We start from the raw sequence: 15,651 nt of genomic DNA on the forward strand, positions 1-15,651 counted from the left end.
TTTCCTGCTTTCTGAAATGTTTTGGTGATTTGGGAGTTGGTCTAATTTGTTGTATTTGGGTAGGTTTTTTTTTCCCCTTCTTTTTCTCTGTTTATTATGCAATATATTTGGTTCATGTTTTATCTTTATCTTTTTCCCCCATCTGGTATATTGCCTTGTGGACAGTGGATTTGCTCAAAATCATTATTCGAATAGTCCTTTTAATTGAAGTATAATTTTTTTTTTTAATGCAAGGAATTGAATTAATTGGTCAACATTTGATTCGGAAATCGTGGGTGCTATCTTTCTGTTCTGAATTGAGTTGTATGCATGCGCAACATTTGGTTTGAAATGAGTTGTATCCAAGTTTTAGCATGGTTTTCATTTGTTTATGATGTAGTGGTTATTGGCCGATAAAAACTTATGATTTAGTAATTTACAAATGGCACTGAGCTCATGCTTGCTAGTGATGCTTTTTTTGTATGCCATTGTTAAGTACTTCAGTTTTGTGGTGACTAATTAAGAGGTGGATTATATATATATGGGTGTGGTAATTTCGTAGCTGGTGTAGGTACCCACCTGTCACATAATTGGGCTTGCCTTTAGAAGTCATCTCAGCTGAGGATTGAGATCCCCTAGAATTTCCTTTAAATTTGAAATTCTCAAATTTATAAATTTCAGCCGTTTATCTCATCTAAGCGTCTAAAATAAGCTATGTTTAAGCATTTAATGAGGAAACATAGCTTATTAAATTTCTTGAGGGTAACTTCCTTATTAAATTTTCTCATTAAATGCTGAAACATTGCTTATTTTAGATGCTTAGATGAGATGAATGGTTGAGATTTATGAATTTGAGAATATCAAATTTAAAGGGAATTCTAGGGGATCTCAATCCCTTAGCTGAGGCTTGTGCCTTTAAATGTAAAAGTCAGTGAAACACCTCAAAGAAAATGTGAAATATTGTGCTTTATTTTTAGCGAAAATGACTTTCGGTAGGAAGGCAAGGGGTTACAATGCGGAACAACAAGCAACTGGGAAGAAAGTTTGAAGGGAGGAAAAAGCTGAGAAGGGAAGAGAAAAGAAACGAGAGAAGAAGAAGCTCGAGAAAGAGAAAGAGGAGAGACAACAAACAGTTGTTCAATTTTCTTAATTCATCATAAGCTGCTGAATACAAAGAAAATTAGGTTTAGATAGACTAGGAATTAAACCCTACCCTAACCCTAGCTGTACTTGCGCTAATGGCCCATTAAAATAACAGAAAGTCCCAAAATAAAAATATAACAACCAGTTTGAAAAATAAACAATAAAGCAAATAAAATGCAAACTAATAAAAGCTCAATAATAATCCAGCCCTTAATCACCCATTCACAAGGTCATGAGCTGGTGTGATCTGTGGCTCATGTCTAGTGTTCCCATCAACTTTCCTGGGGTGGGAAGAACTCGATCCTGTCGAGTGTAGCTCTTGGTAGATCTAGTCGTACTCCAATAGATCATAATTAACTGCTGCAATGTGTCCTCGGGGATCCATGTATGGTCTAAGTCTGGTCGACCCTTCCAACGGACTAGGAAACATTAAAATCATCCATTCCTGGCAAAAAAACAAAGACCTGCTCATTTTAAAAAACATCAATATTTTGTTTATGTGCTGGTGTGAAGGATCGTTGTACAGGATCATGTATAGGATGGGTGTTGGGGAAAGGGGGAGGTTCCTCAAAAGGACTGTCTGGAATAATGCTGCGAATTGTTTAAGCAAATGTGGAGCTAGTATCAGGATCCGGCGGAACATCAATGACAAACGCATTTAGCTGGGCCCATTTCAACACTTTGAAAGGCACGACACTATGAGTTTGCAATTTTCGAACAGATCCAAGTGGAAACTATTCGAATCTAATCTAGACCATGATATCATTTTTTGTGTTGAATTCATTGGGATGTTTGCATAAGTCAACTTCAATTTTATATTAGGCATGAGTTGCTTGAATACGCTTACTAGTCTCTTTATGCAAATCATGACCATGTCGTGCAAATGCGTTGGCTGACTTAGAAACTCTAGCATGTAGGGACATCAGGAAAATGTATAAAGGTATCCTAGGCTTATAACAATGCACAACTTCAAATGGACTCATGACTATAGACCTATTGACGGGATCAACTTTAAGACCATTCTCTGGCTGACCCAAGTGAAATGAGGTAGCTCAAATGCAACCTAGATGGTTAGGACTGGCCGAGCAATCATCATCTAAGTCCTCAAACTCATCAAGGTTAAGCTCGTAGATCAGTGTTTCAATGCCTTCAGTTTCACTCACGTGCTCCTTCCCATTAATGATAAGGGTCTTGTTGGTTCAATTAGATGCAACATGACCGAAACCCAGCGCTTGAAGCACTCAACCCTAGAATGCATCTTGTGGCTTTCATTAGCTACGTCTTTTCCTTTGTCATCCTTAAAACAAGCAGGATCCCTAGTAGGGTTGGGTTTTGAAGATGGAGGTCCTAACAAGGAAGTGCTCTCCAAAAGCAGAGACTTGGTGGTTGTGTTATGGGTGTTAGTGTGCCTCATAAATTGGGTTTTGGTAGTCTACTCATAATCTTGGACTAAGGTATACGCTTGGTCAAGTTCCTTCTTGAGGTCATCGTTCAGGTCTCTCCTGAACCTACTTAGGGTCATTGCTTCATCTTAGACTACAACACATCTCATCTTATACACATCAAATTATGCAACATAGTTAGTGACATGTCTATTTCCTTACCTTAGGTTGTTCCATTGGTCCAAAAGGTTACCTCGATATCATTGGGGTAAGTATTTCTCTTGAAGTTTTAGATTCTTGCAACTGAGTCAGTGATAGGAGGCTCATTCCTCCTAATGAGGAGTGTTCCTCGACTCTCTCCCAGAAAGTTGGGCACTACCACTGAGTTTCATCTTAGCAAATCGGATTTTCCTGTTTTTTGATAAATTGGACCATTCAAAGAAGTGGTCTATGTCACGTGCCCACATGGTGACAGCCCATGGGTCTAGATTACCATCAAAAGTAGGGGCTTTCACTTTGATGTGTCCCATGACTCTCTCATCAGGGTCAGCTTAATTTTGGTGACCATGATTCTGATGGTGGTAGTCATGTCTTGTACCACCACCTTGGCCCTGAAGGACAAGCTTGCAATGGCCTCCATTATGGGAGGTCTCACCCTCATTGTAACCTTTCATTTGATGAGAAACCTCTCTTGACTCAACCATCTCAAAGAGATCTTTTGTCTGAGCTTGGCAGGTCCTTTGGTCTTGGAGAGTTTCTAGTTCGCCTTGGATGACCTTCAGTTGGTCTTGCAATTACTTGCTAAAAGTGTCAAATTGGGTGGGTTCCATGACAGATTGATTGTAGAACGAGGCAATAGACGACCTCTATGCAAACGCATGCAATAATGATTCAATGAATGCAACTCAGACCAGCTCTGCAACTAAAGCCGAATGGTTATCCAGATATGCGATGGCACTAGGCAGTATAAAGCATTACTATTTGGGCCCTATGTGCACACGGTAAAAGATAGGCATTTCTCCCCTCCTCAGTGGTGATGATGGCATTGGAGATGAGGTTATAATTTGCCACTGCCCTGAACCTAATCAAAACCATGGAGGGGGATTGTAGTTACTGCACATAGCAAGGAAGCATGTGCAGGGTACATGGGTTTTCTAACCAAATTTATTCCTGGTTTTGATGTGGGTAGACATTGAAGCAAATTCTTCAAATGAGGGGATCAATTGCAGAAATTTAAAGTTTAGAGGAGAGATTGAAAATTGACTGGTAGTTTGGGGGAAAAGTTTATAACCAACTAGATAGAGTAAACATTCTAGGTCTCTTGTATAAGTTTGAGTTATGAAAGAACTGTCATTTTGAATGTACAGGACTCTGATTTGTTTAATTTGAGTTCCATGTATGAAGGCTTTTCAATTAACACAGAAGTTTCTAAGTTATGGTTCTTTTTAATACGTTGATACTGGTGTTTTAAAGACTAGTTTTATACAAATTAATGCTAGATTATCAATCTTCTGTTTTGAAAGACTTGTGAAGTATTGACGAGAATTTTCCTTGCAATTTTCTTCATTATAGATTTGTTGTTACTGTTGTTATTCCTTCTAAATCTAATGAACTACACTATCTGTGTCCATGTGTGCGAACAGTCCATGGTAAGGAGTATGGATTTGGAGCTCATGACTTCCCAGCAAGTGGAGTTTTTGAAGTGGAACCGAAGAGTTGCCCGGGTTTTATTTACCGAAGTTCCATCTCATTGGGGCGCATAACCATGCTTCCGTCTGAATTCCGGACATTTATTGAGAATGCAGCTTCTGAGTATCATGGGGATACCTATCACCTCATTTCCAAGAATTGCAACCATTTTACAGATGACATCTCGTGGAGATTGACAGGAAAGCACATCCCAGGGTGGGTGAATCGGCTTGCCCGTCTAGGTATGAAGAATTTTATGTTGACTGATCTTCCATTACTTCATGCTCTTTGAACTCTCCTTTTCCTGGAATGTGAAAGGAGTAGCATTTTTACCGACATGGTTATTCTTATAATATATCAAAATCCCTATAAGTGAACCTTTTTGTTAAAATTTCAGGTTCTTTATGTAGTTGTCTGCTTCCTGAAAGCCTCCAAGTATCTACTGTCAAACAGCTGCCTGAATACCACGACTGTTCAGGTGAGCAGTCTCTTTTTGAATCCTTCATCTCTATGATTTTGTTTTTTGACTCTGCCTGCATCTACTCCATATATAATTCAGCTGTTTCCTTTGCTATTCACATTTGCAAACTTCCTTCTTTCTTGGTTGCTTTCAGAAGAAGATGGTACGGAATGCCTATCAACCACCACTGCCCGTGAGTCGACAGAAATTGATGATGATCACGAGAAGAGCCTGCTGTCCCCATTGGCTGTGAGCGGTGACGTGTCCTTTGTCAAAGAGGTACAGAAGTGATACTGAACCGGGGAAAAGAATCTTCCACTTCTGAAACCATTGTTTGATTCGATTTTTCATTATTTTTTTTCCTCATTCTACCACTATTTGTCTTTCATGTTTATTTCAATTGTTTAGAACTGAAAGATATGACTACGAAGTAGGTGTAGGTTGTTGTAATTGGTTTGTACGGGCCTTTTTGGAAGTCGGAAATTGTCTCTCTATCTGAATATTCTGTAATGTATCTCACGAGCTTGGAAATAAAAGAATATGGCTGTCTGCTTCCAATTTCTTGAAGCATTTTGGTGAACCTCTTTCTTGGTTTGGAAAAAATGAGTGCTGTTAATTGTTTTAACAAAGTGTATTTTTTTTTGTTGGAAAAAATTAAATTTAGTTCTTAAGATATTACTTCATTTTAATTTAATCCAAGTTTTTTGGAAAAAATTAAGTTTAGTTCATGGAGTACCAGAGTGCAAGTCTCGCTGCGTACCCTACCATGACTTGTGTATCGTCTCAAAATTGGATTTGATGGTGGTGGTGATGGAGAAGGTATAAGATGGAAGAATAATTTCAGTGTGGTCAGTGCATAGAGGAGTTTTGTGCACATCATTCATCAACTGCCATATCAGCTTATTACACAAACTTAAAATGAGAACAAAATACCAGAATAATTCATCTTCTCTCATTTTAAAAAATAAAATAGAAAAAAAATTAAAAGGGTGCAGAGGAAGAACAACAGCTCATGAGGGTGTCGGGGGTGGTTGCGCGCCACCCCAGAAGTGGTGGGGGTGGCGTGGGGCCACCCCCATGGGCAGCCTGTGGCCCGGGGGTTGGCCGCGATCCACCTCCAGCTGCCGGATCTCTCTCCCTATCTCTTTCTCCCATGGCCACCCACCAGTGACGGGATCTCTCTCCCTCTCTCTCCGCTGAAACTCTCTCCCTCTCTCTCTGCTAGAGGCGGCATCGGCGGCAACAATAGATGCGTGTGGTGTTTGAGAGAAACAATCCAGTGTTTTGCACACATATTTTTTTTGCAATTTTTCTTCAATGTTGATGTGTCAGACTCAAACCCTAGTTTTGTGCAACGGTTACACAGAAGACCCTCTCATAAGATGGGATGCCAAAAAATAAATTCCAAACAGCTTAATAATGACCCAAATAAATGCCATTATAATTCACATACACATGGTTTATCTAGGTGCAAGCCCGCCAAAATAATAATATTAAATACCAGAGACCAATGACAAAGTAATGTGTATATCACAACACCCCAAACCACAATTGGCAACCCACTTTTGTTGCTTAGAACTGTAGACAAATGTTCCCTCTTTTGTCTTTTCCTTGCTCGCTTGCTCTCACTCAAGATTTACAAATTACAACATCTTATGAAGAGCTCCCCTCAAGCCCCAACTTTGAAGTTAGCCAACCACAGAGTTCATCCATCTCTTCAGGGATTGTGTAGTGGCCAAGCCTGTGGATATTTCAAACAAAATACTCGTAAAATTGCTCCCTATTTATCAAAATTAACAATTGCTTCAGCTGCTAGGAATCTCCTACTACATACCCATTATAGCTTTTGAATGACACGTCCTGAAATCCACTTGAACCCAGGGCTCGTGAGGATTTATCACCAAATTTATAAGGAACCACATCATCACCTGAAACAAACCATATCTGCATCATTTCACAAATTGCTGCAGCTTAAACCATAATAGCTGCCATGTCAGTGCTTAAATTATGGAAAACCCTACAGCAATGCAAAGGATGGAACTACCACTGGCATGACATCTATGGTATTGATGATGAGCATTCTAGCACAAATTATTTCACACCAAGGCAAATTAAAAAATATAAGTTTCTAGTTTTAGTTAAATTTCCATGGTCTCAGCAACCAAGAACTTGAAAATATTGAGCTACAACAATACCCCCCAAAGTATGAAGCAACTTATCTCCACTCCAAACATTTGGCGTGTTTCACAATTAAATGAAAATAAAACCCCAAACGTAACGTTTGAATATGACAAAAAATTATGAATACCTTTGCCATGACAGAGCAAAATGGGCAAGGATGCAGCACGCCTTGCAGCTTCGTCCACCCCTTGTAACTTGTTAGCCAAGGTCCTGAAAAGAGTATAACTCATAACCACAGGTATCAAACTTAATTGCAAAAAGAAACAGTGCAAAAGTGAGATGAGTAAGACAAATTGTTGATACAAACTTTGCACAAGGAAGCCAGCCACTCAGGCCAACAACTGCACTTAATTTGGCTGGGTATGGGTTGCCATTCCCATATTTTCCTTGAGTGAAGCAGGATGCAGAGTATAGGGCAGTAGCTGCACCCATACTGAAGCCTCCAACGCCAAGTTTAACTGCAAAAGTAATACATAGAACGCTATCAAAATTATGAAACAAAATAAGCCGCACTTCACAAAATTAAAAAACCAAGGTTGCAATAGGACATCCAATGGGTAATAAATCCATCCAATTTCTTTCTCATAGCATTCGTAAATATACATTAATTTCTAAGAAGAATGGCAGCATAAAAAATGCAGTCATCACTATCAATGACATAAGAAAACTTAAATATAATTATTTAAATTAAGAATGGCACAAATAAGGAATATAATTATTTAAATTAAAAATGGCATAAATAAGGAATGCCATATCCTTGTTTAGTCTTTGAAAACAAAATGTGCTCTTTTCAAGTCATATGTGCACAACAAAACAATTTAATATGCATCAGTTCTTTGTTTTCAACAAGTGAAAAATTCATATCCATAGGACAACACAGTAACCTTTTAGCCTAGTGTGGAATTCAAAAAATTGATAACCCCGTAAACACAATGCTTGTACATATAAAAGAACTCATTAAAAACTATTATTATCTAAAACACAGTGTTTACAAGTTCTATCAAGACCAGCAACATTTAAGTTCTTATGCTCCACGTGATCATCAAGAAAACATAAATAAAGGAAAACAAAAGTGACATCTTGAAATAGGAGAGAGAGAGAGAGAGAGAGAGAGAGAGGAAACTAGTAAGAGTTAGACTAGCCGATGCAATATTCTAACGCTAGAGATGTCCAGCAATCAATTGTAATATTCATGAAAACTTTTCAACCAGTAAAGGTACTGCCAAGATTATAGCGTCATCACACACACATTCTACAAAGCTGCTAGAGGAAACCTACTGTCAGTGGGCTCTGTTGACAACAAATTTGCAACATGTGCTGCTGCAGCATCCAAACCCTCCAAATCATCAGGAGCATCTTCTGACAGGTCTCCCACATCAAACCCTGATTTGCATTATATTAGCACTTCAGATTAGTATCAATAGGAGTAAACTCCAGGTCCCAACAAAGAGCACTTTCACTTCCTTCCTTCACAGAAAATTTCTACTCTACATAGTTTTTCCTTCTAATTTTGAAATCCATAGTACAACCTCTACATATTTTAGCAAACAGGTATTATGAAGACATAAAATGAAAAACAAATATAATCAGGTTTTCCAAAGCAAGTATACTTACAAGCAGTGGAAGGAAAGCCACCAAAAACAGTAATTGGCTGGGTAGGAGCAGTAGGGCATATCCATTTGATCTGCATATTATAATCAGAATAGTACATGAAAGTTTACTGAAACAGAATTCATCCTTCAATCAGCGGAATGTAAAAATAAAAAGTTGCAATTGTTCCTGATAAATAGATTTACGTATCCTTACATTTGGAAGAGAAAGGGTCTCCAATAGCTGGGACCAGCTGTGAAAAACAAAAAGAAAAGCAAAACATATATGAGAAATTAGACCGCTGTTGAACTAGAAATGGAAATTCCAATGTAGGTCCTCCCAGTCGGATATATTTGAATTTCAAAATGCCCTTATCTTAAACGAGTGCTGAGAAAACTTAACTTTACTTAAGCAAAGCTATAACAGAAACACAATGGAAACACAATGGGCTGATTCAGTTCCAAGTGAAACGGAAACCTTTGCATTAGGCTTAAAGCTCGACAAAATAACATATTTTGAAATTGGAAACCAGTATTGAGAATACAGTTGAAGTTACCACAAACAAACATAAGACATTTTGGAATCTTGAAAACGCAACTTAAATTGTGTTGACCTATCAGCCCTATGGCAGCAAACACAGCCAATCATACACACTCAAAACATCCTCTATTTAAGAACTGATGTTAACAATGCCATAATTTTCCTCTCTTTTTTTGGATGGGGGGGAGGGGGGAGGAGGATGGTATTCTATGATTCTACCCAATTCACAATGCTGCCATGACCCCTATGTATATCAATTAGAAGATGAATTTAACTGCAGTTAATATATATATATAAATAAACAGAGAGACTCACAGTACTTAAAGGACTGGAGGTCAACAAGATTTTGGCCATGATTTTCTTTTCCTTAATAACAAAATAGCTATCTAGTCAAAACCTCGGGGGTGGGGGTTGAGAAGATATGAAAAGTTTGGAATTAGAAATTGTTACATACAACAACACACGCACATAAACATACAAATGTCATTCTTGTTTTAACAATTCAAATTCTAAAGGTAAAAAAACTGAATTATAAATCTCTAGATAAGTGCGGATGCAAACCATGGGAAAGAAATTTGAAACTTATTAATTCCTCTCTTTTTCTCTGACCAACCAGGAAGAAACTAGAAAAACAAAATTACAACACAATCTAATAAAAATGGAAAACCACCTATATACCAATACTAGGAACAACAGGTTAAACATCAACTACACAAAGCAATGGGAAATAAGGTAATACCTTGAGCCATTATCACCAAGTCCATGTAGCCAAACTACAGTGGCTTGGTGTCTACCTTTAGGTCTCACCACATAGGTTCTTCCAAACTCAAATACCCTTCTAGCAGTTCGACCACCTGAAGTAGAAATTACCATAAATAGCAAAGAGAAGAAATAAAAAGAACAGAAACTCAGTTTGTATGGTCAATGCACTCCTCCACACAAAGAAAACCCAGATATATTCAGCCAAAAAACAATCAAAGAGCATATATGAGTCTATAACAGAAGTACACTAACTATTAACTTCATCTTTATCAGACTAAAGCAAGACAAAGCAAGGGAAATAAACTAACCAGAACCCACTGAAGGGCCAGTAAAGCTCATCTTAGCCCCCCAGAAAACTGCACTAACCAAACCACCTATAGCAATTGAGAAGAACACAGATCCTGCACAACAGAAACACAGAAGTTCTCATTTGCTATCTGAATACAATTCTGTATAGTGTTCTTAACAACAATCACTAGTGTGCCCACCTGGTGGCTACAGTGACCTAGGGTCTCCACTAAGACTAGGTGACCCACTATCCAGAATACCCAGCCAATGAGTTCTGGCTCAAATGTAGCTTCCTCTGTAAGAATCAAGTGGATGGTGAGGTCGTAGGTTCTACAGGTATGTGCATAACTTACCAATAAAAATAAAAATAAAAATAATAAATAAATAAACTATAAAGAATATCCCAAGTTGATATGTTAAGGATTATCCTATGATGAAAACCCAAACGTACATCATTAAATATTTTAAATAAAATGCTTCTCGTTTGTTTAATATTTAGGTAGTTTTAAACCATGTGAGTTACTAAGCACATAAATAGATCTGAAAACAAAAAAATGAAAACCCAGAATAAATTATATTCAGAACAAAAAAGATACTAATTTGAATAAAACTTAAGTTACTAGTTCCAGTCAACCATTTATTCTCCCTTATTTTTTCTACTGTACACTGTAACATTGTGTTATTCACGATATTGCAATTAGCATACATGCAAATTACAAACTTCAATCTGGATGCTTGGAAGCACATCAATTTTCTAGAAAATAAAATTTAATTTTCCATTCATTTTGCTTATGCTGACATGTAAGGCTGTCCACATATTTAATTTACCCATTACTGAATTGTAATACTAAACATGTAGGCACCATGTGGATAGCATTTCGAAAGCTCTGGTATGGATTTTTAAAGCGAAATTTTCTTTGATGATTGATAGCTTGAGAAGCAATACAAAAAAAAAAAAAAAAAATCCTTCAAATTGCTAACCAAACAGCACCTACATATCATGAAAATATACTACAAGTGAGCATTAGTCAATTTCCTAAAAATGGTATCTTGGGCATCATGTTGAAGAAGTAAATATGAGGCCTGGAATGGAGCCACTATGAAAAAGTTCCTGGAGATTGGCAAGCCTGCCGAGGCAGCTTAACCCATGGTTGAAGAATCAGGGAATTGTTTAACTTGACAATAAATCTTCAATAAATACAAGAAATATTGATCAACATCATAAACACAACTAAAAATCCAAAATTTCAAATAACATAAAAAGATAATAAACCAAATTATACCCAATACTCGGTAAACAAAAATTCAACTCCTAGTAACTCCACACTGACCAAACACAAGCACAAATACGATATTGCATATACAAAATTACAAGACAGAAATGGAAACAAATTAAACAGCTAAAACATAAATGGGTATCTAGGGTTTGAGAAACTAACACCAACCTCAATCGCTGCGGAGGCTCCGAGGCATCACAATCTCTCTCTCTCTCTCCCCCCCTCAACTGTCGTCAATATATATCATTTTGTGTGTTTTGTCGCTTCATACTTCTTGCTATCGTGACCGCACGGATGGCCTACTAGGACTGCCGATTGCCACCAAGGACAAAATGCAGTGCGGTCAAAACTCATACGTCTTTCAGAATTTTGGACCGTCGATTCAAATCCTTGAAACTTTTTTATGCTAGAATTTAGATGGGAATCGACAATACAAATGCATCTGCCACGTGCTGAAAATTGCTTGGTGGAGACCAAAATTCGGCCACGGTGTTCTATACGCAAGTCAATCCCATTGCGAGGACTGAGGAGCCTGGAATCCGGTCCCCCCCCCCTCTCCCCAGTTTTTTAGCTAGGATGGTCCCGTTCGTTTCTTTTCTTTTCTTCTTTTCTTTTTTTTTTTTCTTTTTTTTTTTTATTTAAATTTTTTTATTATTATTTTTTATAGATTAAAAAGTTGAAAGGAAAGGCCAATTGTAGATATCTTACTTAAATGTGACTATAGTTGCACTAACCCGCAGAGTGTCGTTCAGGAGGGGCCTAAACGGTGAGAACTGCAAGCATTCTCTCAAAACCGACCGAACCATAACTTAACACCCGCCCCATCAAGGCATCAATGGGGCATAAGGTGACTAACACTAATAAGCTAAGAGATTCCCATTGCAGGCCTAGTATATGACCAACCTCATGGGGATTTCCTTGAGACCATTAAACTACCACCCTATGTGGTTTTTTTGGTGATTGGTTTGTGTCACAACTTACAATGCTTTAATAGAGTTGTAAAATATTATCCACCGAGCCAAAAAAGACCATCTTGAAGCTCTCAAGGTGACAAGTTGAAACCCATACTTTCTAATATATCTCCGATGAGGCTGCAGGATGTTGTAGAGATGAACATTCCGTTTGGTAGATGAGAAAACAAAAGAGAGAGAGGAAAGAAACCGGAGAAAATTAAACATCTTCTTTGGTTGTTGGAATGGTGGTTTTAAGATTCCGATTTGTCTTTTTATCTGTCATTTTATATATGATTTCCCCAAACTTGCACCAATTGACTGAAATTAACAATTCCAATCATGATTTGCATTCAAAGTCCTCCATAAGGCTTGGTATAAATTTCGATAAAAAACAACTCTTCCTGTTGAAAATTAAAAGCCACCCAATGAGACTCAAGGTAGCGGGTCAATAGGGCTACAATTTGTTGTCATTTGCCACCACAACTCACCACCATTGACAACACTCAACAGGCAACTTGGCTACTCATGTCACTTTCAGCCCATATAATCCTAATTTGGTAACATGGGAGATGCACACATTTAAACGCATTTAAAAAAGATTGCATCAAGTTGATATTGTTACACATTTAAACATAACATGCCTTGTTATAATATTAGTTAAATGATTAAATTTACTTTTCATTACTTTATACTTTGAAATACATGGTAATTTAATATGATATTAAACTCAACGACATATGAATCCGACATGAACTCAACAAGAAATTAGAGAGTTATGATTTTGTATAATCGAGTTTTTGTAAATTTGGGTTGGCCCAAATTAACCTGTTTGATAAAAGGGTTAATCCCGATTCAACTTGCTTAATTTATGGTTGATTCACATAATTAGTATAAATTTAATTATTTTAAAAGACAAAACCTTAAAAAGCTGAAATTTATATAAATTCATTTTTAAAATTGATAAACTCATATAAATCATTATTATTAGTATTCTTATTATTATTATTATTTTACATTTAAATTCATATAGAAGTCGAAACGGGTCAAATGAATCAGGTTTGGATCAACCAAGCACAACCCATTTATTAAATGGGCTATTCGTGTCGGGTCAACCCAATTCGACTTGTTTATTGAACGGATTAAGTGGATTGTGTCATATCACCCACTAATTACAATTAAAGAATTTAATCTGTTTAACTAAATCGGCATGTTTGAGTTGATCCAAACGGGTATAAACCCATAAGTGAACCAAACACGCCACTTCCAAGTTTCCAACCACCAACCCTACATCAATTATGGAGGTACACCACGCCTTAATTGGGTGGGTGTGGGGGGGGGGGGGGGGGGGGGTTTGTGGCTCTTGCCTTCTTTTACTTGCACAATAATGTCAACAGCCCATACAGCCCATGCGGGCCTTCTGATGTGATGATTACCCAAAAGATATTGTGAAACAGATAAATTACTTCCAATATATTCTAATTATGCAGATAATTTATGAAAAAATTATTCTGTGTGGAGAAACTGAACAAGTATGGTCATCATACTCTATTATGTGCAAACAATTGCCAAGAACAAGAATGAAAACTTGAAAGTATGAAGAATTTAATCAATCCTGAGGGAAGCAAGAGGTTTCTCATTGTTGGAGCTACCTTGGGGATATAATAGACATAGCAAAAGAGCATGTAGATGTAGAAGGAAGATTAGAGTCTACTAGGTGTGGTGCCATTGCAGCAATCTTTCTCCTGTGATGACCATCTGTGGTATCTTCATCTATTGAAAGTAAATCAACAATAATCATTCGAGTCTCCGGCGGCTCGTCGACGGCGGTCCGGCCTTCGAGCATCTCAACCACTCGAGCCATGGTAGGCCTCAGCCTAGCCTTCTCCTGTATGCACCACAAAGCTACATAAACCAATCTCCTCACCTCCTTCTCATCAATGCCTCCACCTTCAAGTACCCTTTGATCAACAACTTCCATCAGCTTCCCTTGTCTCATTTTCTCATTCACAATTTTAGGGTAATATTGCCATTTCTTTTCAGCCCTGTTTTCATCATTTCCTATCAAGCAAACATTCCTCTGCCCTCCAATCATCTCTAGAAGGACCATGCCATAACTATAGATGTCAGATTTTTCAGAAACCCCCTGCTCCAAGAGCCACTCTGGCGCCAAGTACCCTTTGGTTCCCCTGATTGTTGTTAATACTCTGCTTTGGTCTTTTCCCATGAGCTTCGAGAGGCCGAAATCCGCCACAATTGCTCTGTAATTCTCATCCAGAAGTATATTTTCTGGCTTCACATCAAGGTGTAAGACCCTTGACCGGCAATCATGGTGGAGATAAGACAATGCTTTAGCAACATCAACGGCAACTCTGTACCTTGACTCCCACGACAAGCACCCGCCACGCCGGTTCTGGGTTTCCCTTCTTGGGAAAATCCAACAATCCAAAGACCCATTTGGGATAAACTCATAAACAAGAAGCCGAGGCATCCCAGGACTGCAACAATACCCAAGAAGGTGCACGAGATTTACATGCTGCACGCTTGCAATGGCTGCAACCTCCGATCTGAACTCCTTCTCCCCGCGCTCCTCTCCATTGTTAATCCTTTTCACAGCAACCGCAGTGCCGTCGTTTAGGATCCCTTTGAAAACGGTTGCGGAAGCTCCTTGGCCTACCAGTGACCGGAAATGATCCGTTGCTTCCTCCAGATCCTTGTGCCGGAACTTTGTCGGAACCCCAGCAACTTTCCTGAGAAAACTGTACTCTGTTCGAAGCTCTCTGCCTTCTGAGACCAATCTTGACTCCATCAACATTCTCCTCCGGTTATAATGGCGTCTGATTATCAGGTATGCAAACACAGCAAGAATCACTGCAACACCCGCCCCGCAAATGAGGAAGAAAGCCTTGGAAAGCTCGAGAACGACACGAGAAACTATGATGAGAATAATGAGGGCAACAACTGTTGTAACAGCAACTATGTTTGCTTTCTTGTCCTCCATCAAAGCTTCATCGCTGTTGTTTCTGATTCTGAGTAGAAGCTTTCATCTCTTTTGTGAAGGATTCATACGAAGGAAAGATTGGCCATTTCCAGATTCAAATTGGCCAGCTGTTGACCCTTTTGTAATTTTGCTTCAAGTGTTTGATTTTTACTTTGCATGTTTCAAAAGAAACTACCAAGAAGTGCACCTAATATTTGTCTTGCTTATTAATGGAATGACACCCTGCCCCTTTGATTTCATTTATTCATAAATCTTTTTCTATCAATTAGTTTTTTATTGGTCAATGATTCAGTTCAGATTTTTGCAGAAAACAAAGTCTCATCTAGAAACCCACTAGCAATTCCCACAAACATATAATAAAATAACATATTAAGCCCTTTCTGTTTCATAATTTAAAAAGATTTTATTC

At 38.1% G+C, this 15,651-nt stretch overlaps 3 protein-coding genes across 5 annotated transcripts in view; 1 reads left to right on the forward strand and 2 right to left on the reverse strand.

Annotated features, from left to right (window-relative positions):
• The window catches only part of LOC132166590 (deSI-like protein At4g17486), a 5,655-nt gene extending 422 nt beyond the window's left edge, over window positions 1-5,233 (forward strand). Inside the window, exons 2-4 of one of the 2 annotated variants that reach the window (XM_059577438.1) lie at window positions 4,148-4,435; window positions 4,591-4,671; window positions 4,811-5,233. In XM_059577438.1, the coding sequence (XP_059433421.1) occupies window positions 4,148-4,435; window positions 4,591-4,671; window positions 4,811-4,944 (503 nt within the window). In that variant the 3' untranslated portion in view covers window positions 4,945-5,233. Of the gene's footprint in view, window positions 1-4,147; window positions 4,436-4,590; window positions 4,672-4,807 lie in introns of both variants that reach the window. The other variant, XM_059577437.2, reaches the window with a different exon arrangement.
• An 814-nt stretch (window positions 5,234-6,047) lies between these two features.
• LOC132166365 (alpha/beta-Hydrolases superfamily protein) lies at window positions 6,048-11,630 on the reverse strand. 2 transcript variants are annotated; one of them, XM_059577166.2, is made up of 11 exons: window positions 11,460-11,630; window positions 10,215-10,309; window positions 10,035-10,127; window positions 9,704-9,818; window positions 8,641-8,677; window positions 8,449-8,518; window positions 8,113-8,217; window positions 7,142-7,292; window positions 6,962-7,044; window positions 6,488-6,581; window positions 6,048-6,394 (listed from the first exon to the last, which is right to left on the reverse strand). In XM_059577166.2, the coding sequence occupies exons 3-11, from the start codon at window positions 10,063-10,065 to the stop codon at window positions 6,307-6,309; spliced, it is 774 nt and encodes a 257-aa protein (XP_059433149.2). In that variant the 5' UTR covers window positions 10,066-10,127; window positions 10,215-10,309; window positions 11,460-11,630; the 3' UTR covers window positions 6,048-6,306. The 2 variants fall into 2 exon arrangements, with proteins under 2 accessions (XP_059433149.2, XP_059433151.2); XM_059577168.2 differs by lacking the exon at window positions 10,215-10,309 and having other exon boundaries at window positions 11,460-11,629.
• A 2,194-nt stretch (window positions 11,631-13,824) lies between these two features.
• Window positions 13,825-15,568, reverse strand: LOC132166025 (Protein kinase superfamily protein). The gene has a single exon (XM_059576767.2). It carries the CDS (start codon window positions 15,240-15,242, stop codon window positions 13,890-13,892), a length of 1,353 nt encoding a protein of 450 aa, XP_059432750.2. The 5' UTR covers window positions 15,243-15,568; the 3' UTR covers window positions 13,825-13,889.
• Window positions 15,569-15,651: the final 83 nt, after the last annotated feature.

Source organism: Corylus avellana, chromosome 11 (genome assembly GCF_965113065.1).
Source record: "Corylus avellana chromosome 11, dhCorAvel1.hap1.2, whole genome shotgun sequence".
Classification (NCBI taxonomy): Eukaryota; Viridiplantae; Streptophyta; class Magnoliopsida; order Fagales; family Betulaceae; genus Corylus; species Corylus avellana.